This window comes from Mustela nivalis (genome assembly GCF_964662115.1).
Source record: "Mustela nivalis genome assembly, chromosome: 8".
Lineage (NCBI taxonomy): Eukaryota > Metazoa > Chordata > Mammalia > Carnivora > Mustelidae > Mustela > Mustela nivalis.
Window position 1 is genome coordinate 123,036,332 of NC_139027.1, and position 25,431 is coordinate 123,061,762.

At 41.9% G+C, this 25,431-nt stretch overlaps 1 protein-coding gene and 1 long non-coding RNA gene across 4 annotated transcripts in view; one reads left to right on the forward strand and one right to left on the reverse strand.

Moving 5' to 3' along the window:
• The window catches only part of LOC309872291, a 34,686-nt gene extending 13,356 nt beyond the window's left edge, over positions 1-21,330 (forward strand). Inside the window, exon 3 of one of the 3 annotated variants that reach the window (XR_014315763.1) lies at positions 21,157-21,330. This is a non-coding gene — a long non-coding RNA (uncharacterized lncRNA). Of the gene's footprint in view, positions 1-5,021; positions 5,790-21,156 lie in introns of those variants that run through there. The other 2 variants (XR_014315764.1, XR_014315765.1) reach the window with 2 other exon arrangements.
• The window catches only part of MROH8 (maestro heat like repeat family member 8), a 61,507-nt gene continuing 37,041 nt past the window's right edge, over positions 966-25,431 (reverse strand). Inside the window, exons 13-24 of the mRNA XM_082746300.1 lie at positions 21,530-21,665; positions 18,308-18,498; positions 17,081-17,218; positions 16,692-16,806; positions 16,229-16,369; positions 14,963-15,127; positions 14,148-14,303; positions 12,138-12,260; positions 10,577-10,676; positions 10,262-10,327; positions 5,008-5,165; positions 966-1,387 (exon numbers count right to left, since the gene is read on the reverse strand). Coding sequence (XP_082602426.1) covers positions 5,017-5,165; positions 10,262-10,327; positions 10,577-10,676; positions 12,138-12,260; positions 14,148-14,303; positions 14,963-15,127; positions 16,229-16,369; positions 16,692-16,806; positions 17,081-17,218; positions 18,308-18,498; positions 21,530-21,665 — 1,480 coding nt within the window. The 3' untranslated portion in view covers positions 966-1,387; positions 5,008-5,016. The remainder of the gene's footprint in view (positions 1,388-5,007; positions 5,166-10,261; positions 10,328-10,576; positions 10,677-12,137; positions 12,261-14,147; positions 14,304-14,962; positions 15,128-16,228; positions 16,370-16,691; positions 16,807-17,080; positions 17,219-18,307; positions 18,499-21,529; positions 21,666-25,431) is intronic.

The following is a 25,431-nucleotide window of genomic DNA, read 5'->3' on the forward strand; positions in this document are numbered from 1 at the left end:
CCTTTGGCTCAGGTCATGATTTCTGGGTCCTGAGACTGAGTCCCATACTCAGTGGGGAGTCGGCTTTGCCCTCTCCCTATGCCCCTCCTCCTGCTTGTGCTCTCTGGCTCTGTCTCTCTCTCTCTCAAATAAATAAAACCTTAAAAAAAAAAAAAAAAAAGACCTCTACCTTGTTAAAAAGCAAACATCCATGGTGCCGGGGTGGCTCAGTGAGTTAAAACCTCTGTCTTCAGCTCAGGTCATGATCCCAGGGTGCTGGGATCGAGCCCCACATCGGGCTCTCTGCTCAGAGGGGCCACTGCTTCCCCCCCACACCCCGTCTGCCTTTCTGCCTACTTGTGATCTCTGTCTGTCAAATAAATAAATAAAATCTTAAAAAAAAAAAAAAAAAGCAAACGTCCCTGGAAGACTTAAGGTCATTAAAACTTACATTATTAATCATTTCCATATAACAACCAGTTCATTAGAGAAAGGATAGAAAAGGACCTTGGAGCCAGGAAGGAGGGGGAATCTGAGAGGAGAGAGATTTTACAGTTTTACCTAGTGCAAGTTTACTTGCCAGGATTGACGTCTAGGAAATTCTACCCTTCCCCCAATCCCATCTTTTACTTATATGATAGTTTAACCTTTTTTTTTTTTTTTAAAGATTTTATTTATTTATTTGACAGAGAAAGACACAGCAAGATAGGGAATACAAGCAGGGGGAGTGGGAGAGGGAGAAGAAGCAGGCTTCCCGCCAAGGGGGGAGCCTGATAGGGGGCTCAATCCCAGGATGCTGGGATCATGACCTGAGCCAAACGCAGACGGTTAACAACTGAGCCACCCAGGTGCTCCAGTTTAATCTTTCAATAAGAAAAAAAAAAAGTAATTTCTTATAAAGATGTATCTCAGTACAAGTAAGTAAAACAATATTCTGAGTAAAAAAAGTAAGACTCTAAAATAATAAAGACTTGGCTGGGTCAATAATAGATAGTGAATAATACCTTTTAATAGAATATGATGAAAATAAAATTGAAATCATATTCATTTATATTGAACTTTTAACATATTATAACACAAATGTCCAGACATTGTTGATTTGTATATTTAAAAAATTCTATAAAACACAAACCTATGTCTGAGGAGAGCCTTATTAAAAAAAAATGGAGATATTTAGAATTACAGGACTTGTTACTGTAATCATTATTAAGTACTTTTTCAGCCTTTCCCAAACTGTTGAGGTAGTAAAAAGCAGACCTCTGCTTCTTCTTCTTCTTCTTTTTCTTCTTCAAGTAATCTCTATATCCAACATTGGGCTTGAACTCACCACTCCGAGATCAAGTTGCATGTTCCACAAACTGGCCCCGCCAGGCACCCCAGACCTTTGCTTCTTAATGGATGCTTCTCTCTGTGAATTTTAACACAATGAAACATAAATAAGTACTGTATGTGCCCCTCCCTGTTGGTGGTATTACTCAGAAAATAAAAATCTGCTTGGAAGGAAAGGAACTCTGGCATAAATATGAATGAAGAGAACGGATTCTTTTCAAACTCTTACATGTCTCTGGGGATCTAATCCACATCCTAAACCTTGAGGTCTGTTTACTGCTGTGAGACAGGGTAGTACATGTGATCAAACCCAGGATTCAAGCAGTATTTCTTAAGAAAAACCACCACCTTTTGTTCTAAGTTCACTCTTCCACGGTGTTTGAAGCACATTCTGTTCTATTGAAAAAATGAGGTATGATAATTTTGTTTTTATTATTTGGGGCTAAATATCACTTTACAACATTTTTTTTTTTTTTTTGGTTATATGAATTTGGAGTATGAGTTCAGCAACTGGGATTCATGGTAGAATAGTTCTGTATTTATTGACCATAGAGAGACAGAGTAGAGGAGAAAAGGGCAGAGCCGACCAGCCAAGGGTGTGGACTTTGCGGCCAGACTCTTGCGTTTGAATCCCGGCATTCACTAGTTATGTGACTTAGGGCAAGTTATTTTCATCTTCTGTCCCTCAGTTTTCCCACATGTAAAATGGAGAGAACCATACATGGAGTGGTCGAGGATTCAAAGAGTTAATCATATAATGCCCTTAGAGTCTGGCTCATTGTAAACATTCATTGTTATTTTCACTGGATAACCCATAAAATGGATAGTTCAAAAGTGGAGAGTGAAGGTGGTTTAATGTAGTGAGGCCAAGGAGTAATTCAAATGTGCTCAGTGCACTGAAGTTTAGCATCCAGAGTCCATCCTCCAGATGTCCTCTTGGCTCTGCTCAAGGGTGAAGATTTAATTCAGCAGACAGCTGGGGCCTGCACTTGGCTCAAAACTCCTAACTGCTAGTCTCAAATATGAAGACCTCCCTTGAGCAGGGATCCTCTTGAGGTGACACTTGGCATGCTGAGACAGCCCCTAAAACAAACCCAATTCACCATTAATCATAAAGAAGTGTATAAAGATGTCTTGGCAGAGGGCTGGGGGTGAAAGATGAAAATCAGGGGGACAGGGTGGTAAGGACTCGTGTTGCTCACTTTACAACAAAAACTTCATGTAGGGACACCTGGGTGGCTCAGTTGGTTAAGCCGCTGCCTTTGGCTCAGGTCATGATCCCAGCGTCCTGGGATCGAGTCCCACATTGGGCTCCTTGCTTGGCAGGGAGCCTGCTTCTCCCTCTGACCCTGCCTGCCACTCTGTCTGCCTGTGCTCGCTCTCATTCTCTCTCTCTCTGACAAATAAATAAAATAAATAAAATCTTTAAAAAAAAAAAAACTTCATGTAATTCACTGTTGGGTGTGTCTATTTTTCACGTGCTAGTTGACTCATTTCTTCTCTTTTCTCATACCACATCCCGGAGGCCTCTCCGTTGCCCTAGACAGTTCTGCTGTGGCTCTCCACTTACCTTCCTCAACTGAACAAAAGCCTGGCAAGTAGACCAACAGTGACCATTTCTAATTCATCTGGTATGCCTCTTGGGGGTTCCTGCTCTTTTACGTGCAGCTTATCCAAGTATTCACCCAACACAAACTAGTCTCTTTTTGGGGACACTTCTTGAAAATGTTCTCGGTCTATGCTTAAAGCAGACAGTGGGTGCTCAACAAACAGTAGTTCCTATCCTGGAGTCACTTGAGGATCTGACAGTGGTTATAGGAGGGGGAATCAGGAAAATGAAAACGAGAAGGAAAGAGTGAAAATCTTACGGGACTGGGGTATATTTAGTATTATATCACTTCAAAATTTTTTCCTTGCTTCAAGGTTTTTAAGGGAAAGACAAAGAAGGAGAAAGGCCACAGGGATTTTATAAAAATACATCAATAAATATCAAACTATGAGAATTGGTTGTTACTTTATTCTTAAGATTGTTGACAAGTAAATGGGGCTTTGACAAAAGACCCGGCGGTACTAACACTGCAATATATTTTTTAATAATTCTAAAATTTTTGTATAAACACATAATGTATTATTAGCCCCAGGGGTACAGGTCTGTGAATTGCCAGGTTTACACACTTCACAGCATTCACCATAGCACATACCCTCCCCAGTGTCTAGAACCCAACTGCCCGCTCCCTAACCCCCTCCCCCAGCAACCCTCAGTTTGTTTTGTGAGATTAAGAGTCTCTTAGAGTCTCTTATGGTTTGTCTCCCTCCTGATCCCATCTTGTTTCATTTATTCTTTCCTACCCCCCAAACTCCCCCACGTTGCATCTCGACTTCCTCATAGCAGGGAGATCATATGATAGTTGTGTTTCTCCAATTGACTTATTTCACTAAGCATAATACCCTCTAGTTCCATCCATGTCATTGCAAATGGCAAGATTTCATTTCTTTTGATGGCTGCATAGTATTCTGTTGTATATATATATATACCACATCTTCTTTATCCATTCATCTGTTGATGGACATCTAAGTTCTTTCCATAGTTTGGCTATTGTGGACATTGCTGCTGTAAACACTTGGGTGCACATGCCCCTTTGGATCACTACGTTTGTATCTTTAGGGTAAATACCCAGTAGTGCAATTGCTGGGTCATACAGTAGCTCTATTTTCAACTTTTTGAGGAACCTCCATGCCTAACATTGCAATATTAACATTTATTTCGAATCTCTTTTGAAGCTGTGCTCCACCTGTTTACCAAGACTGTAACTTCATGGCAGTTCTGGCATGCCTCAAAAACTCAGCAGAATTTCACTATCTCTGCAGTTTAACCAAGAGCTGCCTTCCCTTATATATTCTAATTCCTTTTTTTTTTTTAAGATTTTATTTATTTATTTATTTGACAGAGAGAAATCACAAGTAGATGGAGAGGCAGGCAGAGAGCGAGAGAGAGAGAGAGAGAGGGAAGCAGGCTCCCTGCCGAGCAGAGAGCCCGATGCGGGACTCGATCCCAGGACCCTGAGATCATGACCTGAGCCGAAGGCAGCGGCTTAACCCACTGAGCCACCCAGGCTCCCTAATTCCTTATTTTTTTAAAAAAGATTTTATTTATTTATTGTCAGAGAGAGAGAGAGAGGGAGAGAACAAGCAAGGGGAGCACCAGGCAGAGATAGAAGCAGACTCTGCTGAGTGGGGAGCTTGATGTGGGGATTCAATCCCAGGACCCTGGGGATTATGACCTGAGCCAAAGGCAGATGCTTAACTGACTGAGCCAGGGGCCTCTATATTCTAATTTCTTAGAGATGTGGACAGCAAAAAATACATTCTGAGGTAATTAAATGGGTGGAGGTAGCTTCAGGCTGACATTGCATGTAGTCTGATTGAAAAAATGGGGCACTATTGTTTTTGTGGTTTCTGAAAGAATTAGTTTTTTTTTTTTTAAAGATTTTATTTATTTATTTGACAGAGAGAAATCACAAGTAGATGGAGAGGCAGGCAGAGAGAGAGAGAGAAGCAGGCTCCCTGCTGAGCAGAGAGCCAGATGCGGGACTCGATCCCAGGACCCTGAGATCATGACCTGAGCCAAAGGCAGCGGCTTAACCCACTGAGCCACCCAGGCGCCCCTGAAAGAATTAGTTTTTACCCGAAGTTACTTACCTTGCATTTCTAAGTAGGAAGACAGCTCATGAGCTTCCTCAACCCGCAAACGGACTGCCTGGAGTCTGGTTCAGTCCCCAACTTGTGCACTCGGAAGAGAGCCCGAGAGGCGAAGATGCGCAGGGAGGGCTCAGGATCACCCAGCAGATCTCTCAGATCTAAATGGTCAGAAAACCCAGGTTGGAGGTGAAGCTCTATGGAAATGATCACTGGTCCAGACCCCAAACAGCCAACAAGCCTACAGCAGCTGAGATAAAGGATGAACTTTTTCTAAGACCGTTTGAAAGTTATACATTTGTAGGTCAATTCCAATTTTAACCCTTGAAATTTATTCATCTTTGAATTGCCAAATAGTTTTTTTCCTTTACAATAACCACACTGCTAAGTAGTCCACCTAAAGTCAAATCATCTGTACCTGTCAAGCTATGTTTAAGATGGTTGATTCTTAAGTTCCTGTGTTGGTCCTAGAGGCTACGCTTAAATCATTACTCCCTTTTAAGTTTTTTCTTAATTTTTTTTTAGTTGTTATGTTTCTTATTGCAAAATAAATAAATGTTAATTGTGTAGAAAATTTAGATAACAGATAGGCACTAGAAGAAAATCAGTTACCCATCATTCGACCACCTGAGAAAATCACTGTTATGTTTCTGTTTCTTTTTTCTATTCAGTTACACGTGTGCCTTTTTGTTGAAATGGAACCACATTATACATATTACTTAATAATTTCTTATTTAATATTGCATCATTACTTATCCAAGTCATTAAAATTTCTTTCTGTAATATTTTTCATAGCTTTGGGGTGCTTGGCTGGCCTAGTTGGTACAGCATGCAACTTTCCATCTTGGGGTTGTGAATTCAAGTCCATGTTGGGCATAGAGATTATACTTAATTAAAAAAATATTTTTCATGGCTTCATATGATTCTGTAAATATGGATATACTATACTGGATATACTATACTTTATGAAACTAATTTCTTTGTATTTCTAATCTTGGATGTTTTCCATTTTTTGCTATTTTAAATAACACTAGAATGAACATTCCTGTACCGTTTCTGCTTATTTTCATAGGTTAAATTCTTAGCAATGAGATTGATATGTCAAAGTATATATTTACTTAAAGGGTTTGACACATACTGCCAAACTCCCCTATAAAAAAGGTGTATCAATCCATGCTCATATCAGCACAGTATATGATAATGTCAGTTTTTGGGTGTCTGGCTGGAACATGCAGAAGAGCATGTGACTCTTGATCTCAGGGTCATGAGTTCAAGCCCCACGACTGGATGTAAAGATTACTAAAAAAAAAAAAAGAAAAAAAATTTTTAATTTTTATTTTTTAATAATAAACTTTCTTTGGGTCAGGGCACAGTCCCAGCCAGGGTCCTGGGATCGAGCCCCACATCAGGTCTCTGTTCAGCAGGGATCCTGCTTCCCCCTCTCTCTCTGCCTGCCTCTCTGCCTACTAGTGATCTCTGTCTGTCAAATAAATAAAATTAAAAAAAAAAAAAAGATAATGTCAGCTTTCCCTTAACATATCTGTGTTATGTATTAATTAGTGTTCTTTGCCATTTTGACAGAAAAACTCATACTCATTTCTCATCATTGTTTTATTTTACAAACAGTTTGAAAAATTAATTTTTAAAAAAAGATTTAATTAATTTACTTGAGAGAGGGAGAGGGCAGAAGGAGCAGAGGGAGAGGGAGATGTGGCCTCCTGCTAAGTAGGGAATCTGATATACGGCTCTATTCCAGGACCTTGGGATCATGACCTGTGCTATGCTGAAGGCAAATGCTTAACTGACTGAGCCACCCAGGTGCCCAGGTGCTTTTTTTTTTTTTTTTTTTTTTAAGATTTTATTTATTTATTTGAGAGGGAGCAAGCATGCACATGCACAAGTCAGGAGAGGAGCAGTGGGGAGGGAGAGGGTAAGATTCTCAAGCAGACTCCATGCTGAGCATAGAGCCTACGTGGAGCTCGAGCTCACAACCCCAAGATCACAACTTGAGCAGAAACCAAGAGTTGGGTATCCAACCTAGCCACTACCCAGGTGCCCCTGTTTTCAAAAATTTTAATTACTAGTAATAGTAAATATTTTTCATACATTTATTGGCCATTCATCTCCTATGAACTGTTTATTCATACTGCTTTCCACTTTTCTTTTGGGATCTACTGATTTATTTAAAGGATATGGACCTTTATTATATTGCAAATATATTCCCTAAATTTTTGTTTAGTTTTCAGTTTCGTCTGCTTTTCTTCAAAGTTGATTTAAATTTTTTTATATCGATAAATCTATCATTCTTTCACTTTATGGATCTGTCTCTGGTATCGTACTTAGATAAAGCTCTCTTTTTAAAAAAGTTTTATTTAATTAAGTAATCTCTACACTCACTGTGGGGTTCAAACTCATGACCCCAAGATCAAGAGTCATATGCTTTACCAACTGAGCAAGCCAGGTGCCCCTAGATAAGGCTTTGTTTTTAATTTCCAATTCTCCAAGAACTCGAAAATGCTCAGGGCATCTTCATAGTTTGAAGTTTTTTATTTCTTTTTTATTTTTTTTCAAGATTTTATTTATTTGAGAGAGAGAATGAGAGAGAGAGAGAGAGAGAAAACATGAGAAGAGGGAAGGTCAGAGGGAGAAGCAGACTCCCTGCCAAGCAGGGAGCCTGATGCAGGACTTGATCCGGGGACTCCAGAATCATGACCTGAGCCAAAGGCAGTCACTTAGCCAACTTAGCCACCCAGGCGCCCTCTTTTTTAAAATTTTTAAAAAGTTTTATTTTTAAATTTAAAAAACAAAGATTTCATCTATTTATTTGATACATAGAGATCACAAGCAGGCAGAATGGCAGGCAGAGAGAGAGAGACAGAAGCAGGCTCCCTGCCGAGCAAGGAGCCCGATATGGGACTTAATCCCAGGATCCTGGTATCATGACCTGAGCCAAAGGCAGTCGTTTAACCGACTGAGCAACCCAGGTGCCCCTATTTTTAATTTTTTTAAGGATTTTGTCTATTTGAGAGCGAGTGAGTGAGCACAAGTTGGGAGTGGTGGTAGGCAGAGAGAAAGGGACAAGCAGATTCCCTGCTGAGCAGGGAGCCTAATGGGGCTTGATTCCAGAACCCTGGGATCATGACCAGAGCCAAAGACAGATGCTTAACTGACTGAGCCAGCTATCTGCCCCTAAAGAATTTATTTTTCCCCTTGAAGATTTTATTTATTCATTTGACAGACAGAGATCACAGGTAGGCAGAGAGAGAGAGGAGGAAGTAGGCTCCCCGCCGAGGAGAGAGCCTGACTCGGGGCTCAATCCCAGGACCCCGGGACCATGACCTGAGCTGAAGGCAGAGGCTTTAGCCCACTGAGCCACCCAGGTGCCCCAAGATTTTAAGTAATCTCTACACTCAGTGTGGGGCTGGAACTCACTGTATATACTACAGAATGATTACCACTACAACAAATCTAGTTAATATCCCTAATCATCTTTTTCTACAAGTATTTTCCCTTTTAATTTAATCAATTTATTTTACATGAACTCTACCCTTGATGTGGGGCTCAAACTTATGACCCTGAGACCAAGAGTTGCATGCTCTATTGACTGAGCCAGCCAGGCATCCTTCACATAATGTTTCTTTTTCTTTTTAAAGGTTTTTATTTATTTATTGCCAGAGAGAAAGAAAGTGCAAGCAGGGGGAGTGGAAGGCAGAGTGAGAGGGAGAAGCAGGCTTCCACTGAGCAGGGAGCTCGATGTGGGGTTTGATCCCAGGACCCTGGGATTGTGATTGTGACCAGGGCCAAACGCAGATGCTTAACCGACAGAGTCACCAAGGAGCTGCACCTCATAATCTTTCTTTTTCTTAAGGTTTTATTTATTTGTCAGAGAGAGAGAGGGAGCATGAGTAAGCACAAGCAGGGGGCAGTAGCAGGCAGTGGGAGAAGCAGGCTTCCTTCCTGCTGAGCAAGGAGCCCAATGTTGGGACTTGATCCCAGCACCTTGGGATCATGACCTGAGCCAAAGACAGATGCTTAACCAACTGAGCCACCGAGGCCTCCCACTCTTATAATCTTTCTTTTCTTTTTTAAATTTTATTTATTTATTTGACAGACAGAGATCACAAGTAGGCAGAGAGGCAGGCAGACAGAGGAGGAAGCAGGCTCCCTGCCGAGCAGAAAGCCCGATGCGGAACTCGATCCCAGGACCCTGGGATCATGACCCGAGCCGAAGGCAGAGGCTTTAACCCACTGAGCCACCCAGTTGCCCTCTCATAATCTTTCTTAAATAAGGTCCAGCTTCTGGCTATTTTATCAGTTACATATTTTTATTTTAAAGGAAGTGAATTGTTTAGGATTTTTTTTTAAGATTTTTTTTTTCTCAAGATTTATTTATTTGAGAGACAGAGAGATGGGGAGGGGCAGAGGGAAAAGGGAAGCTGACTCCCTGCTAAGCGTGGAGCCTGAAGTGGGACTCAGTCCCACGACCATGAGATCACAAGCTGAGCTGAAATGAAGAGTTGGACACTTAACCAACTCAGCCATCCAGGCATCCCTGAAAGATTTTATTTTTGAGTAATCTTTACATCCAACATGGGGCTTGAATTCAGCATCTGGGTTCAAGAGTCTCATGCTCTATTGACTAAGCCAGCCAGGTGCCCCCAGGATTTTAATTTATTCTCATAATATAATACATACTTTCGAGTTGTGAGGCTTGGTGTTTTCATGGCATTTTCTAATTGTATGACTGCTTCTTAAGTGGGAATAAATAATTCTTTGGGAGCTAAATCTTCAAAGCTGTATCGTTATAGAAAATTTCCACTCGCTGCCAATTCAGGACACCATTTATTTACATGAGGCTTGCCTTATATGACTCTGAACCTCTGTATTACCAAGTCCTGCCCCCTCACAGGACAACCACTTATAGGAAATAGTGCTGCAGGCATCCCCAAGGGTACTTGGGAGCTATTGTCATAATTTACTAAGATGGTATTTCTAGGTGGAATCAGGAATTGTTCCTGAGACACTCATCAAAGTGGTTTCCAGACCAGTAGGGTCGTGTCCTTTCCTAATGGCGGGACTTGGACTGGGATGAGACTGTCATTCACTTGTGGTCTCCAAGGTCTTCATTATTGCAAAAGTCAGGTCCTCTGGTTCCCAGGGTTTGAGCTCTGTCAGACAGCCTGCCCACAGCCACCACCTCTGATCCCTTTTGAAATGTGAGGCACCCCAAACCAAACCCAGGTGTGTGATCACTCACCATTCTCTATCCAGTCAGTGCCCTTCATCCTGAGCTCATTTTGATCCACGTACTTTAATAAGAGTCCTAAATGCAGGAGAAAGTCAGTGAGGTTGTGGTCTGGCTTTGGCTCTAAGCAGTTGGCAGGAATTGGTCTTTTGATAATTAGATTCTAAAACTTGACTTTCAAGTGCCTGAAAGTTACCTAGAGGTAACAGCCCTTTTCTCCAAAGAAGTGTTTTCAAGGTCATCTTCATAAAGAACCAGGATACCCAACACCACAATTTGGGAAAATATAGGATAAAGTGACTGTAGAAATGAAATGATTGTTTATACCTACAAATAAGACTGCTGCTCTTCTGATAGGAAGTTTTGCATTCTTGGAGAACATCAATGTTTGGGCGAGGAGGTTAACTTTCCCCTGGCATTTTTTTCCCTAAGTGGGGGAAAAAAAGGAAGACTAGGAAGGAGTGAAGTACACCACAGTTTTTGTCAGCTTCGCTGTAGTTTCCTGAGCCAGGGACGATGCCGGACATGAGACACACAATATGGGGCTCGAAATAATAACTACAGTTGCTTACTGAATATTATGTCACAACACCGTCCCTGAACAGAGTTACATCCTCTGGACACACTGTGCTCACAGCCCCTCACTCCACAGATTGTGCCTGTGGTGACTCTAAGTCCATCTCCACTTCTCTGTAACTGTCTTCTCTGTTCCCTCAGCTCTGCCTTGAGCTCTGCCTCCCAATTGGCTCCTCCCGGATCGCTCACTCTGTTTTGAGCATTTCTGCAAGTACCCCTCTCTTAGCACATATCATTTTCCATCTTGAGTTTCTATTTAATTTTACACAGTGGTTTTATTGCCTTTAATAGCTAACAAACTCCCTTAGGAAGTTTCTGTCATTGCCATGTTTCTGGGTTCTTCATGACCACTGCATATTGGATATGTTGCATTTACTGGGTGAATAAATGGACCTTTCGGTGGTTCTGTTACAAAGACAGGCAGCTCAGGGATAGGAGGAGGATCATCAGAATCTGTTCCCAGAGATCTTATGATGTCACATGGACAACCTATGATCTTGTACATTGAGAGCACTGAGTTTCTGCTCCCAGTGCCTTGGATATAGGTTCGGGTACAGGTCAGAGAGATAATCCTCAGTGGAAAGGCTGACACAATGGTACTGTGAGGCTTCCTAGACCCATTAAGTTTGATCAGAGGAGCCTGCACTGGGTCCTAAATAGGTTACACATATGGAAGACCCCAGTCCTAGTGTCTTTGTAGTAGGATCCCAGCAGTCCTAGAGTCAGAAGTCCAGAAAACTATGGATGGGCCCCCTGAAGCTTCCCTGGCTTGAGTCTGCCCCTGAGATGGGCCCCAGTAACCTTTGTCAAGTTTGTGAGGGGAAAGGACGCCATCTGGGCCCTAGCAGAGCCAGTGGCATGCTGCTGTCATGCTGCATGGCTTACAACAGCAAGGCAACCCTTGCTCGGGTCCCCCTAAACACGCTCTAGTGGAGAGGAAGACAATCCACTATATCCAAGAAAAGGATGAGAGATCATTGTAAAGGCAATATACAACCCAGTTCTACTCACTTGCACGTACCATTATCAGCCTGACCCATAGCTTCTGACCCAGGTTAGTGGGGCTCCCAAGAATTCAAAAGAGAGTCTTTTTTATGAAGAAACGTGGTTACAGAAAGTGAGTCTGTGACTCAGTTTGGAGGAAGCTAGAGAAATAGATTCCTCATACAAGACAGTTCATGGATATCAGTTGCTGATGTGAAGGGATGAGAAATGTTTCCTTTATGTCATGTTCCTCCATTAAAAACTACATCAGAAAAAAGTAAGTATCTAGCCTATAAACGAGTGAACCAAGCCATTATTGCTCACATACAAAGAATTTGCAGACTGCTCCAGCTTCACTAGGGCGGATGTACCAGGGATCTTTGCAGTACACTTCTGGGGGCAGCTTCCACTTCAGGAACTGGGCACATATTGTTAAGACTTGTCTGCTTTCCTGTGAAAAGGATCCGAGATCAGTATCTTCAGACATTTTTTAGCTGAAGTAAACTTTCTTCAAATAAAACTGGCTAAAGTGAGGGCAGGGATAGACAGGAACCACAGTCCTGCCCTCTTTCAATTTCCCCAAACAGTCCCCCTAAAGGGGACCCATGAAGCCTGCAGAGTTGTGGGGAGGCTGTAGAAACCACTGGTCTGAGACAGAAGTGAGAGCTATCTGGTGTAATACCAGAGCAGGGACTGGGGCAGGGGTCCCCATGACCCCATGAGTGACAGATAGGGCTCTTCCACCCACCTGCTGCTCTGTGACATTCTCCTGTCACTTTACACAGGGAAATGGAGCTCCTCTCCTCACAGCCCTTGTGGAATCTCTGGCTTGGGAGGAATTCTGGTCAGTACTGATCCCCTCTGGATCCAGATGCTTGAGTAAAATTTAGCAAGATGCTAAAAATTAGCAAGCTAATGGGCTTCTCTGTTCACAGCTCTCAGAATGCCTCCCAGGTACTACATACCACCTCTTAAAAGTATTCAAGCAAATACCTTGTCCCAGGTCCACTAAATTTTGGCCATTAAAATTCCTTTGGGGACTGATGGGAATACAAGTTAGTTCAGTTACTTTGTTTATTTGTAAATATCTAATAAAGTTAAAGATACCCAGATATTCTACTTCTGAGTTTGTGCCCTCAAGAAATTCTCACACAGGTACACAAAGAAATACGTAAAAGAATGTTCAATGCAGCACTGTAATAATGAAAAATGGGAGACACTCTAAATATCCAAGAATAGGAGCACCAGAGAAGTGTCAGGATATCCTCAAGATGGGATTCTGCATAGCAGTGAGAATAAATGAACTGGAGCCTACAACGTTGAGCCAAAGGCAGATGCCCAACTGGCTGAGCCACCCAGGTGCCCCTGAAATAGTCCATATTTCTGGTTACAAGACCATATTCCTCCCAGGTTAAGGTACCAGGGCCCACCATAATATTAAGTCTGGTTTCTGATCCTGCTTTATTTCTGTAATGGGGAACATGGGTAGGGGAAAGCTCCAGCAATTTTCCAGAATCCTTGCAGCCTAAACATACTTCTGGACTATTGTATCTGGTGGTCATAGCTAGCAGATTGGAATAAACAGGCTCCTGAGTAATGAGACAGTACCAAAAATGATGCCCTCCTACCCACAACTCTATGGCAGAAACTCTTGGAAGATTAAGGAGATGTAGAGGCTTCTCTAGATTGTCAGAGAAGCTACTATTTCTTTCTTTCCTTTTTTTTTTCTTTAAGATTTTATTTATTTATGACAGAGAGATCACAAGCTGGCAGAGAGACAGACAGACAGAGAGAGAGAGAGAGGGGGAAGCAGGCTCCCCACTGAGCAGAGAGCCTGATTCAGGGCTCAATCCCAGGACCCTGAGATCATGACCTGAGCAGAAGGCAGAGGCCCAACCCACTAAGCCACCCATGCTCCCCAAGAAGCTACTATTTCTGACTTAGCCTCAACACAAGTCTATTTGTCTAAAGGCCAGAAGGCAGTTCTTGAATAAAGGAAAATGATAATGGGATATTGTCATTGTCAACAAAAAGAGTTTGTTGAATCCGGCACTGTATTTAGAACTGTGCTAGGCTAAACATTGGGGTGGGGCTACAAAATGGTATAATACATTGTTCTTACCCACAAAAGACCATAATATGCTATACAGAAGTAAGGAGTAAGATTTTTCATACAATTCACTTAGGCCAAATAATTGAAAGGTAGCCTGTGTTATAGGAGATGGTGAATAAAGATGGTACCACAAAGTTCCCACCCTCAAAGATGGAACGCTTATTTGCAGATTTGGCTCTGGACTGGGAGTTATTTGGGCATGAAAAAAGTTGACAGAGGGATTACCTTTGCTATTGCATCATTTTCATCCTGAGAATACAGAAGTAGTGGAACCAAGCTGTCCAGGACTTGATTCTCTACACCCTTCTTATCTGTGTATTTCACAGACTTTATGGAGGCTCCAAAGAGGGTCATGGAGAAACGATGAACATCAGGTCTCACCTACAAAGGGAGTATCCAAAGGGAAGCTGAAAGTGTTCATGCTTAACTTATAAGGGCTAGTTTGGGTGAAACCCCAGTCCTAACATGAGGCTATTTAGCTGTAGGTAGCTGAGGGCAAGAAGCCAAATATATAGAGATAGCAGGACCTGCTGCTTTGTAGAACTAGTTGTTCTCTCACTTTGCAAACAGGAAGCGTGGTCAACACAGCTACATGCTATTTTGCTGAAATTCAGAATCCCAGCCTTGCTGTACTTGAGTCTTCCAAGGAAGAGTTCATTGTGCTCCACAAACTTTTTATTTAATCTTTGGGATATGGGATGGCGACATACGAATGGTCCACTACCTTGACCCAGTCCTGATTGTTCCTTGAAAGACATCTTTTCTTATACAAACTCCTTCCCCAACCCATGATCAGGGTGGTACCCTGGCAAGTCTCTACATCTCAGTTTTTGTTTTTGTTTTTGAATCTGAAAAATAGTTAACACCAGTCCTACTAACATTACAGGTTACCTGGAAGGGTCTTATTAAGAGATTTGAAAGTGCTGTGAACATAAAAAGATCTATATAAAATAGAATATATTTATTACTATCCCAATTTCCATTTCCTGTTATGTTGATTACCCTCCCCTAACAAAGTCTCTCCTCTCTCATTGTCTTACATCACCAAACAGGGAGAACAGAGTCTTCATCATGGCTGTCAGGGTGGTGAAATCCATTGTTCCAACGAGTTGTAGGAGTATCTGGATAGCCAACAAAACAATCTTCTCATCGGTTTCACATAAGAGGTCTAAGATGCACGGTAACAGACTCTCGATGCCTTCCCTCTGTGTGTTCAAAGGGAGTGCACATCACCCTCCTGAGAGCACTTCATCTGATAGCAAAGTAGGGCTCCCACCTTTACTCAGTACCTGGTGCTTGTTGAATTGGTAGCACTGGCTAGTTAAGAGCAGAAAAGTAATCAGAGGCCATGACTGCCCTCTTAGTATAGGCAGGGCTGATACATAGAGAAGGGGGCAGAGCTATTGTAAGTTGCCTCATTGGTCAGAAGTGGGACCCAGTGGGGATGGCCAATAACAGACTTAGGATTAATGTAAGAAATTGCTTCCTATGAGAGGAAAGTGGAATGGCTAGCTCAGGTCATAGTGAGTTCTCTAATATGGAATGTATCCAGAGGCAATAAGATTCCTTGGAGGAATTCCGGCAGAGATTGAGGACTGTTAAGGGTCCTCCCCATTCTGAATTGGGATTCTGTTCTTCTCAAATTCCCAAAAGGAAGCAATTTCAGAGTTTTACAGTTTAAAACACACATGTAAGAAGTAAATAGAATAAGGCAACAAATATTCATGTATCCAAACAACCAGAATTAACATGCTAGCATCTGTCATCTTTGTTTCAGATATAGATACATACTTAAATATTAAAAAAAAAATAGAACTCAAGTGATAAAATTGAAGGCCCAGGGATTGATTTTTCCTTCTGATCCAGGCCTGGTTTCTAGCTAGGTCTGTAGACAATGAGCTCTCTTTCAACATGAATGTCAGCAATCCTTGTTTAGATGATATACATTCTGGGAGCAGATATCATGGTCTGTCCAATGTACTCCTTAGGGGAACACGGTACAAAACATAAAAGGATACCTGTATGTCACCCAGGCTGTGATGACGGTGAGGGTACCACCTTAAACAAATTATAGGTTTCAAATATTATGACTTGGAATTATTTCTTAGGATTTCATGAAATTCTTAAGTCAGTACTTACATATTTCCTAGGCATAAAATTTAAAAGGTACAAAGGGATGTATTCCTACTTGCTCCTATTCCCAGGCTACCCAATCTCCTTCTTGGCTGTTCCCAGTTTCTTGGGTATCTTTCTGGGGTATGTTTGATTTGTGACTTACGAATCAGTGGTCTGGGGGCCCCTCCTACCATCTCCTGGTGTTTGATAAGATAGCGCAGTCCCTTTAGGGCAAGAAATTTGAAGACGCTATTTCCGTGATGTAGCCAGTCTTTCAAACGGACGACAGAGTATATGCTGGGCAGTCTCCTAGCCACTGGACTCTGGAGAAGCTGGAAGAAACCAGAAATCAGCCAAAGAAGTTACCTTTAAGCCCTTGTTCATGAGGGGAACCACCTTCCCACCATCTCCAAAATGTATTATTTTCCTCTACTATGTGACAGGGTGATGTTTACACTGTAAATATACACATTAAACATAAAGAATGCTGAATAATGAATATATGGCAAGAAGAATTTCAGTAGGTTTGAATCTGAAACTCTTTCTATCCCACATCTGAAGTGAATCCCAGCCTGCCATGAAGTTGGATAGGGCCCAGAAGGCAGATACTATGGCTTTACAGGCTTCCGGAATCCAGTTTCCAACGAATCTTACCTCCACAAAAAATCCTGCAGATGTGAGTTTATGTTTATCATTCCCTCGGTTAAGAAGAGGGACCAACAAGTACATGACTTTATGTGCAAGGAGGTGATTTCTTTCCAGCAATGCACTGCAAAACAGAACACCCAACAGGACACCTCTTAGAAATGCTCCTATCCAGACTGCATTATGCCCGGGGCCAGGGGCCCACTGAAGATTTTGCCCAGCTTTAGGTGCACAGGACGGTATGGCAGTGGCAGGACATCTGAAAAAATCTGCCTGGAATTATGGGTATTTTAACCTGTGATGTTATCCAACCTTGGTTTCTATTTTAACTAGAAGGGGGAAAAAATATCTAAAGCGATACTGATTTAGAGCAGGTATGCACGGCAAGGAAATCTTACTTGGCAAGGAGAGATACTCCCTGAAGATGGCACTCTTTTCCTTCCAGGAGGGTCCATCCTTTATTCTTTTCCATGATGTTGAATTCCTGCCAGCACAATGTTCTGAGGAGGAGAGTCTTTGTAGCTTGTATGGCGAAGCTAAATCAAAACCAAACCAGCAAAGTGAATAGAATAGGTCCCTCCAACTCATCAGCACACAATCACGCTGCACTACCACGGAGGGGGGCCATGCATTGATAGCTCTGGATGTTACTTCTCTTCTTTCTAATTTTCCCCAGGACTCTAAATGCTCTAATAACTTGAAAGGCCCCTTCACACAAACTTTTAGTGTAAAGAAATCTAACTAGATTTTGTTTCCCTGAGAGTTTGAAAAGAAATCTATGATAAAATAGATGATATGGGATGCTAAGTCCATACCCACTGCTTTTTAAAAAAAGCTTCATTTAGATACAGTATATACCCCTCCCCCCATAAAATATACCCACACTGCTTTTTATTATATTTTAATTTATTTTTGAAGTAGGCTCATGCCACCATGAGTTCAATGAGGGGCTTGAACTTATGACCTGGCAATCAAGAGTCAGGTGCTTAATTGACTGAGCCACCAAGGTGTCCCCAAAACTACCCCTACAACTTTAAACCACCCCTACAACTGGGGCCAGTAGAGCATGTGACTCTTGATCTCTGGTTCATGAGTTTAAGCCCACATTTGGTGGAGAGATTACTTAAAAAAATAAAACTAACTATCTCTATTACTTACCGAACTAGTAAGCTAGCTATAACACCAGAGAATTCTAAAACTAGAAGGTCCTTGGAGAATACCTAGTCTGACCTAATCTACAGATAGGAAAACCAAGGCACAGAATAAAGGAAGATGTGCCCCAGAGTACACAGCTAGTTCAACAAATAAGAACTACAGTTCAGTTCTCCTGACTTTTAGTGAGGTGTTCTTGAATAATCCACATTACAGCACTTCCTCTGAGAGAAAGTCATGTGCCACTGTGACACTAACGAATTTCTACTGAGTTCATCTTGGCGCCAATAAAACAGACAGACAACCAACCAGTGAGAGCCCAGAATGATTCCTGGGCGTTTCATCCTGATGTCCCATGATGGCAGACTGTAAGCTCTCCCTTGGCTGGAACCACACCTTGGCTATCTTTGTATCTACTACAGTGCATAGAGCTTAGTGTTAGTTAAGGTCAATGATATCATGACAGGCAGTACCACAAAGGGGTGACCTCTGAAGACATTTCCTGTTCCGAGTACAGGCCACTTGGGATGGCGACATCGGACATGGTGAGACCAATGCTGTGGTGTATCTGGATAAGCAGTGTCATGAGAAGCTGAGGAAAGAGTCGGAATGTAGCTGCTCGGAGCCTGTTCCCCACAAACACCTCATAAAGGGCATCTGTTGCCTGTGGTAGAAAAAACACACCATAGAGCTGAACTCCTGCTAGCAGTGCTCCTTACTTTTGCTTTATTTCTGCTTGGGCCTGAGTGCTTAACTGACTGAGCCACCCAGGCACCCCAATGTGATATTTTTAATACATAAACTTTCATATATCAGTAAGAAGAAAATGGAAAGGCCACTCAGAGTGTGGGCCACATATCAGCAGCACTGGTATCATCCGGGAGCTGGTTCGAAATGCAAGCCCCACCCCAGATCTGCTGCATCAGAATGTGCATTTCAGTAAGACCCTCAGCTGACTGTGGCTTGTGTGCATATTTAATATGAGGAGCTCTGGTATACAGAACATGAGCAGATAAGTCACAAAATGTAATGGCTACTTAAAAAACATATACGGGGCACCTGGGTGGCTCAGTCATTAAGCATCTGCCTTCAGCTCAGGTCATGATCCCAGGGTCCTGGGATCAAGTCCTGCATAGGGCTCCCTGCCTTGCAAGGAGCCTGCTTCTCTCTCTCCCACTCCCCCCGCTTGTGTTCCCTCTTTCGATCTCTCTCTGTCAAATAAATAAATAAAATCTTTGAAAAAAAACACACCCAAAACATATACAAATGTTTAATCTCACCAATAACAATAATATAATTAAAATAATAATCTTTTTTCACCTATCAGCTAGGCAGCAATGAAAAGGTTAGGGATGCTCAGGGCGGTAAGGGTGTGGGTAAATGGGCATTCTCATATATGACTGGTAGAAGGCAGTGTTTTAGAGGACCATCTGGGAATTCTCAAAAATTTAAGTAAATCTACCCCTTGAGCTAGAAATTGCCCTACAATGACCTTAATCCCAAGAAAATAATTAGGGGGTGCCTGGGTGGCTCAGTGGGTTAAGTGTCGAACTCATCTTTTAAAAAAAGATAGATTGATTGATTGATTGTAGAGAGAGAGCATGGCAGGACAAGGAAGACAGAGTCTTAAAGAGACTCCATGATGAGTGGGGAACCCAATGTGGGGGCGCAATCTTACAACCTGGGCCGAAACCAAGAGTCAGGTGCTTAACTGACTGTACCACCCAGGTGCTCGGAGCATCCAACTCCTGATGTCAGATCAGGTCTTTTTTTTTTTTTCAGATCAGTGTTTGATCTCAGGGTCGTGAGTTCAAGCCCCACATTAGGCTCCACACTGGGGGTGGAGTCTAATTAAAAAAAGTTAACAATAATTGGGTATGTATGACAAAATTTTATATGCATGATTAAGTTTACTGTAGCTCTGTTTTAATGGCAGAAGTTTAAAAATTGTCAAAATGTTCATGAAGAGGAAATCTGGAAATCAAATAAATGGTTCTGTACCATGTTACATATTATCTATTTTTAAGAAGTTAATAATAAATGAATTACGATGCAGCCATGAAAAGGATAACAGAGAGTCTCATATTTTGAAATGGAAAGTATTAAATTGTTATTCATATATTATTAAATTAAAAAAGCAGATCATCGGGCGCCTGGGTGGCTCAGTGGGTTAAGCCACTGCTTTCGGCTCAGGTCATGATCTCAGGGTCCTGGGATCGAGTCCCGCATCGGGCTCTCTGCTCAGCGGGGAGCCTGCTTCCTCATCTCTCTCTGCCTTCCTCTCTGCCTACTTGTGATCTCTCTCTGTCGAATAAATAAATAAAATCTTTAAAAAAAAAAAGCAGATCATCAAATGATATATGTAATTTAATCCTACTAATTATATACATACAATTTTATAGGCTAACATGATTAAATATATAACTTTATCTGACACAACTCCTAAAACTAAGATAATATTGTAGGGATTAAAAGAAAACGTATAAATCCACAAGAACAGAGAAAATTTAGGAGAGGAGACAATGGCAGATTAGAGATGTCAGAAAAATTCTGGAAGCTAAAGAAAACCTATATAATAACTTAGGTCAGAGAAAGCTGAACTATAAGCTGGTAGGGAAGAAAATAAAATAAAACGTATATATTGATAGTGGGGAGGCTGTACATGTAAGGGGACAGAGAGTAGAAACTTTGTACTTTCTGCTCAATTTTCTTGTAAACCTAAAACTACTCTAAAAATGTCTGCTTAAAAGAAAAAAAATGGGGAGAAGGTATACCAAATAAATATATACACAAAAAATTTACATATCTATAAATACTACTAGAAAGTTCATTTTTAGAGAGAAGATACAGCTAGGCTAAGGATGGTCTTTAGATTTTTGAAATTCTGTTTTTTAAAAAATCAAAAGAAGGGGCACCTGGGTGGCTCAGTGAGTTAAGCCTCTGCCTTCGGCTCAGGTCATGATCCCAAGGTTCTAGGATCAAGTCCCGACTCAGGCTCTTTGCTCAGCCCAGAGTCTGCTTCCCCCTCTCTCTCTGGCTGCCTCTCTGCCTACTTGTAATCTCTCTCTGTGTGTCTAGTAAATAAATAAATAAAATTAAAAAAAAAAAATCAAAAGAATACGTTTTGGAGACTATGTGGGGACTGAAAACCCAAAATATTTGCCTTCTGGTCCTTTACAGAAAATGTTTGCCAACCTCTGCTTAAGAACCTTTTCTTTCCATGTTATATTCTTCCATATTATTTGACTTTTTTCTTTATGAGTTGTGTATTACTCTTTAACTATGATAAATATTTCATTTCATTTCATTTCATTTTATGTAGGTGCCATGCCTGAGGTAGAGCCCGATGTGGACTTTGAACTCACAACCCTGAGATGAGACCAGAGCTGATCAAGAGCCAGACAACTAACCAACTGAGACACCCAGGTGCCCCAGATAATACATATTTTTTAAAGGGAACATTTTAACCACACTGATTAAACCAAACTTCACTAAACCATACTGATTCCTTCATTCTCCCAAGCGCCTCCATGTCAATCCCTTGGTAGAGACATTATAGATTTATACATGGATGACAGAAGCAAACTTTGAGAGGGATGAAGAAAGACACTCTCCAAACGGAGTGTTGGACCAGTTTTCTCAAGAGAGGGAGCACGTTGTGCTGAAGTAGGGAGGGGCAAAGCTCAATGGCTTACAGCAACAGCCACGTAGGCCATCTTCTCTTGGGTGGGCGCATTATGGCATTTCTGTAGCTTCCTTAGAAGTCTCCACAGAATCCAGGTAGTGCTGGGCAGTTCCACCTCCAGAGTTCTCCACACCTCAGCCAGATGCCTAGAAATCCCAAAGAACAGGAGGCTTCAGGCGATAGCTTATCCTAAGTCCACCATGATGACCATAACCTTCCTAGAATCTGGAATTCGATCTAGAAGTCGTTTTCCTCTCTGCTCAGCTCTATTAAAAGTCTTATAATCTGATTTCACTACAGTTACTCTTTTTTTTTTTTTTTAAAGATTTTATTTATTTATTTGAGAGAGAGACAGTGAGAGAGAGCATGAGAGGCGAGAAGGTCAGAGGGAGAAGCAGACTCCCCATGTAGCTGGGAGCCCAATGCGGGACTCGATCCCGGGACTCCGGGACCGTGACCTGAGCCGAAGGCAGTTGCTTAACCAACTGAGCCACCCAGGCGCCCAGTTTTTGTTTTTTTTTGTTCTTTTTAAGAATTTATTTATTTGTCAGAGAGAGGGGTGGCTCAGTCAGTTAAGCAGATCATGATCCCAGATCAGCTCAGATCATGATTCCGGTGTCTTGGGATCAAGGCCTGTGTCTGGCTCCCCACTCAGTGGGGAATTTACCTCTTCTTTTTCCCTGGCCTTGCTTGTGCTCTCTCCCTCACTCTCTCTCAAATAAATAAATAAAATCTTTAAGGGGCGCCTGGGTGGCTCAGTGGGTTAAGCCGCTGCCTTCGGCTCAGGTCATGATCTTAAGAGTCCTGGGATCGAGTCCCGCATCGGGCTCTCTGCTCAGCAGAGAGCCTGCTTCCCTCTCTCTCTCTCTCTGGCTGCCTCTCCGTCTGCTTGTGATTTTTCTCTGTCAAATTAATAAATAAAATCTTAAAAAAAAATAAAATCTTTAAAAAAGAGAGAGGAAAAGTGAGTGAACAAGCAGGGGGAATGGCAGGCAGAGGGAGAAGCAAGCTCCCTGCTGAGCAAGGAGCCTGATGTGGGACTCAATCCCAGGACCCTGGAATCATGATCTGAGCTGAAGTCAGATGCTTAACTGACTTGAGCCACGCAGGTGCCCCATGCTCAGTGTTTTATAAACTCAAGTTCCTATGCCTCATAACGGACTTCAGGACAAACTAGTCCTAATTTACCTTTCAATCTCACCTTTTATTCTGCTAAAAATATGTCACATACATACCTGTGCTCTGGCTATCCCAGACCATTCACCTTTACCAAACTAACACCGGACTTTGACAGCTCTAGCTCTGCTCATCTCATTTCCTTAAACTGGAAGGTCCCTTCCAAAACTCTCCCTTGCCCATCAAAACCCTTCTAGGCCCTGCTCCAATGTCCTCTCTTCTGTGAAGCTCTTGCTGCTTCTTTACCATGTCTCTTATGAGGGTTCTCATAACACTTCCAAAAATTTTTTTAAACTTTATTTTTTTCAAAATTTCTCACGTATAGAGGTTGCCTCAATCTTACACCTGCTATTTTCGGTTCTCTGTACATGTCTATCTGTTCCCTCTGGAGGCAGGAATAATGCCCAGTTTTTCTTCCACGAATCCCTCAAGGTCTAGCACAATGCCAGGCCCACAGAAGGCATTCACAGATAGATTTATTTAACCCAGTCTATGGTCCTTAAATTTTGGACAAGCGCAAGCACAGAAATAAAGCTTTGATTTTCTTCAGAAAAGATCTCTTCTCCCTCTCTCTCTCTCTTTTTTTAAAGACTTTATTTATTTGACAGAGAGAGGGGAGGTGCACACAAACAGGGGGAGCTGCAGAGGGGTTGGGAGAAGCAGGCTCTCCGCTGAGCCCCGAGCCTGATGCGGGGCTTGATCCCAGGACCCTGGGATCATGACCTGAGCTGATGGCAAATGCTTAACCAACCGAACCACCCAGGCACCAGGAAGAGATCTCCTCTTGAAGAAAGACAGTGTGTAATAACTTTCTTCTATTGTTGACTGAAAGGTGGGGCATGAGTCATATATATATATATATATATAATTGTATATAAACATTGTAAAGGAGCATTATGGGGGGAAGATTGGGAGTTACTCATGGTTTTGATCCATTATCTTATTTTCGGAATCTATCACAAGATATCTTTGTGTGCTAGATCAAGTGTGGTCTTCTAGTTGTCTATGTATCAGAATCGCTCTAAAAATTGAGAGGCTTAAGGACTATTCCAACACATCACTCTCTACTCTGATAATACTAATCTGTGAATAAAACAGAGTAAGAAGCTCTTAAAGGACTCCTAAAGGGAAGGCCAGAAAAGCAACGTGAAATGCTGAAAAGGCTCATAGCTGGTGAAGTAGACTACCGAAGATGAACATTCATTCTTGGGATGAAATTAAGAAATTCCTATACTTACTTACCCTTGTTTTTTTTTTTTTTCTCTCTGAATTCCTGAGGCTGTAAATGAAGTAATATGAAAAGCTATTTATTGGGGCACCTGGGTGGCTCAGTGGGTTAAAGCCTCTGCCTTCAGTTCAGGTCATGATCCCAGGGTCCTGGGATCGAGCCCCGCATTGGGCTCTCTGCTCTGTGGAGAGCCTGCTTCCTCCTCTCTTCTGCCTGCCTCTCTGCCTACTTGTGATCTCAGTCTGTCAAATAAATAAATAAAATCTTAAAAAAAAAAACTCTTAAAAAAAAAGAAAAGCTATTTATTGTGAAAGAAGTGTTTTAAAAATGCTTTTGGTTGGGCACCTGGGTGGCTCAGTGGGTTAAGCTGCTGCCTTTGGCTCAGGTCATGATCTCAGGATCCTGGGATCGAGTCCCACATCGGGCTCTCTGCTCAGCAGGGAGCCTGCTTCCCTCTCTCTCTCTCTCTGCCTGCCTCTCCGACTACTTGTGATTTCTCTCTGTCAAATAAATAAATAAAATCTTTAAAAAAAATGCTTTTGGTCTGCTGCACAGTTGGAAGTGTGCTGGGAATGCATCTGAATTAGGAAAACACAATGTTAGCCTATAAGGCCTATAAGGCATATTTTAGTGTGAAAAAAAAATCATCTGGAGAGTTTGCTAAAAATATGGGACAGGTTTTACCTCCAGTAATACTGATCCTGTAGATGTGACATGGTTTTTGTTTGCCCATCAGCCCTTTGGGAATGGGAATTCATCAAGCTGTTTCATCCCTTCCTTGTGTTTCGTATTGCCTTTCCCTTCCGTCTGGAATGCCTTTTCCACTGCCCTGTCCCACCTTCTAGTTGACTAACTTACACTAAATACTCAGCTTGGGGCAGCCCTGCTTTTAGCAATCCCTCCCCAGTCTTTCATCTAGTTAAGTCATCTCCTATGAGCTTCCAAAGAACTGTCTTATTTTGCTTTGGAATCCTGTTACTCGTCTATGTCTACTCCCAGACTGTGCACTGCCTGAGGTCAGGGTCCGTGTCCTGCCCCTTCTCTCTCCAGCCCAAACAACACCTTGCACATAGCAGATGCTTTGAACAGACTCCTAAAAACAATCACCCAATCTGCATGTAAACCAGCTAAAAGACTTCAGGTAAATGACCAAAAATATAATAAGAATGAAATTTCCTGACTAAGCCATTTTCATTTCTAGCAGATTCCACAATTCTCATATGATCTAAAGCAGTAGGTTCTCAAATTCATCCAAGAGCTAGAACAAATACAAATAATAAAATAATGCTAAAGTTACACTTTAAAATAACTAAGTATACTTAATATTTTGTACTAAATCATATGTTTCATATAAGGATCTAGTGTAGATAAGATGAAGCAAGTAGTAAAGATTTTGTTTTGTTTTTGTTTTAATTTTATTTATTTGGCAGAGAGAAAGAGAGAGCGCCAGCAGGGGGAGCAGCAGGCAGAGGGAGAAGCAGACTTCTTGCAGAGCAGGGAGCCCAATA